Consider the following 2,938-nt stretch of genomic DNA (forward strand, 5'->3'; position numbering starts at 1 on the left):
AGTTTAATTATGGATTTTGTTTTTTTGTTACTTATTTTGGGAATAAGTTGTGAAGTTGAGAGAATCAAAATTTTGCTTAATGTGACTTTCGAATAGGTGTTTAAATTATTAACTAAAATATTTTAGTTTTCAAATTTTTTTATTAGAGATTTTTAATGGAAGTCTCGAATTCATAATTTTATAAGCCTAATATATTTAGTTTTGGATTTTTTGAGCAAAAAATTTTTGGTTTATTGGATATGATAATTATTTTATAAAAGCTATGGAGAAGATGATGGGATATTTGAAATTTAAAGGGAAAAGAGAAGTTGACTTGGTAAACATTTAATTTTTTTTAGTACATCATACGTTTAATTCAGGATAGTTTGATTAATATCTTTTAGTACAGAACATTTAATTTAGGCTAGTTTGATTTTTTTTTTTCAGAAATAGTCTGGAAATTTGCTAATTAATGTCTTTATTTAAAACAATCGTTTGGCTATGTTTACAAATAAAACTCAAATTTACTATTTAGTATTTATCTTGTGACAAAAAGGCCAATTTCCCAAAGTTTGTAAAATGGATCTAAAAACGTAAGTTGGAAACGACCTCATCTTCATTCTACAGTCGATACTTTTTAGAGCAATGGTATTATTGATACAGCAACGACCTCATCTTCATTGTACAGTCGCCAAGCGGGAAGAATTCTATGACAAATTTGATTCAAAGTTACGCCACATTCCCCATCTTTATAATTTCAAATTCAATTCTAAAGCTTCGTTGAAGTGCTTTTGCAGCAAAAACGAAACTACCCATGAAGCTCTTCAGGTGAATTCCTAGAATTTCTTTATGTTTCTTCTTTTGGGTATCTCTCAATCTCAAGAATTTCTTATTGAAATGTTCAATTTTGTTGTTCCAACATCTCTGGTGCTGCTTCTTATTCCAAAGTTCGACTGCAATTTTCTATTTTGAATTAGGGATTTTCTGCTCTGCCACGGGATGCCCCTTGGGATAATGATACTGCTTGGAGCACAATGGCTCTTTACATTTTCAGTCTGCATATTCCTTTGAGTTTTGGAAGCTTGTCTTTAGTTTCCCAATTAATGCATATGCCTGTTCTTGATCCTCAAACTAAGGTTTGTGCTTCTTTGGATTATATGTTTTGAACCATGACTCTGTACTGAAATTCACATAACAATCTTAAGTGCATTTTGGCAGAAGGGTTTGGCTTGAATTTTAAAAAAATTGAGGTTTATGTCATTTGATAAGCATTTTTGTGATTATCTTGATGTTAGTTTGGTCTGTTTCTGATTGCAGTGACAGTCACCTTTGTTGGCTTATTTCTAGTTTGTTCATTTGCAATGCAGGCACTATCAAGGCTTACAATTCAAACTCTAGAGTTCTTTGTGACCCTTCTTCTACTAAAGCTCACTGCTAAGCCAAACTACAGATTTAGAAATTTCTTTAGAGATAATGAGTTATGCAGCAAAAGGAATTGGGTATTTGCATCAGCTTTTGGAATTGGGTTCCTTTTCTCATTAGCTTTCCTTACATCACTTCTTGCAGAAAGATTGATTGGACCAAAGGTTAGCATGATGAATTTCTTTCATCTTTTGCTTTTCTAACATCGCTTCTTATTGCTTGGTAATGGCATTGTTCTGTATCAAAAGTTTAATGTTTATATGACTACAAGGCCTTGTTCTATCTATTGATCACATACATAGGATTATCATTGGGTGGTTATTATTGCATCCATATCAAACCATATACATCACTGCCGATCTTTGAAGAATCTTCAAACATAGATTTTCATGAGACTTCCAAATTTCATGGACTTTAGTATTCAAAAGAGGTGATTTTATGTTTAAAAGATTACGATTCCTCTCGATAGCAGGTTGTAAACAACCATGTGCTGAAGGAAATTCTTGACAGCAGCAACATTTCAAGAGCAGCATGCTTCATAGCATACTGTGTTGTAACTCCTTTCTTAGAAGAGACTGTATTCAGAGGCTTTCTATTAGCATCAATCTCATCTGAGATGCAATGGCAGCAAGCAGTTATTGTTAGTTCTGCAGTCTTCAGCGGAGCTCACTTGTCTGTCGAAAATTCCTTACAGCTCTTCATCATTGGGTGTGTCTTAGGATGCTCATATTGTTGGACTGGAAACTTAAGGTCTTCAATCCTCATACATTCTTTGTACAATGCAATGACCCTTCTTTTAACTTACCTATCCTAACTATTGGCTACATACGTTTCTTATTAATATCTTACTTCACGGCTAGGATGTGTGTGCTTTATTATCATGTCACTTCTAATGTTAGATTGCTGGCGACTAGCGTTCAAGTGGAAGTTCAAGTAATCAGAGTTGTATTCACCTTGAGACCTCTTTTCGAGCTAATGCTTGAATACAAGAAGTTGATGAAACTACTTGAGAGAGGCGGAATTACATATTTCTATGGACTTAAAAATATTGAAGGGACCTCTTTTTGAAACTTTCCTTTGTTTGATTTATTCAATTCCCTCTTTAGGATCTTTGAGTTACAAACTTTTTAGGTGCCAACATCAATGCTACCCATCTTTTCACAGAGAGGTGTATCTATGAAATTACTAGCTAGTACAGGAAAAATAGCTGCAAGGGTGTTTGAACACTGGGTAGGTTTGGGCACCAAACCAAATGCAACACCTTATACATTTCTTGTTGATGCTCATCTCATTTACCGTGATCCCAAATCTGCTCTCTCTGCGATTGACAATATGGTAAACTTATTATTTCAATTCACTCGTATAAGTCTCAGATTTGTGCTTCTTCTCATTGTGTAGTTAATTGCACGGTAATTGATTTTGATTTGTACCTTAAAAAGAAATACTGAAAAAGGTGAGAAGGTGATGCATATGAGAGACGATTACGATAGTAAAATGATAGGTAGATTACCTGGCCAAAAATTTCAAAATTTGAATG

General features: G+C 33.7%; 1 protein-coding gene across 2 annotated transcripts; it reads left to right on the forward strand.

The window, feature by feature from the left end:
• The first annotated feature begins 585 nt into the window (after positions 1–585).
• LOC120078184 lies at positions 586–2,471 on the forward strand. 2 transcript variants are annotated; one of them, XM_039032409.1, is made up of 4 exons: positions 586–807; positions 957–1,115; positions 1,347–1,565; positions 1,871–2,471. In XM_039032409.1, the coding sequence occupies exons 1-4, from the start codon at positions 625–627 to the stop codon at positions 2,213–2,215; spliced, it is 906 nt and encodes a 301-aa protein (XP_038888337.1). In that variant the 5' UTR covers positions 586–624; the 3' UTR covers positions 2,216–2,471. The 2 variants fall into 2 exon arrangements, with proteins under 2 accessions (XP_038888337.1, XP_038888338.1); XM_039032410.1 differs by having other exon boundaries at positions 1,874–2,471.
• Positions 2,472–2,938: the final 467 nt, after the last annotated feature.

This window comes from Benincasa hispida, chromosome 5, assembly GCF_009727055.1.
Source record: "Benincasa hispida cultivar B227 chromosome 5, ASM972705v1, whole genome shotgun sequence".
Taxonomy (NCBI): domain Eukaryota; kingdom Viridiplantae; phylum Streptophyta; class Magnoliopsida; order Cucurbitales; family Cucurbitaceae; genus Benincasa; species Benincasa hispida.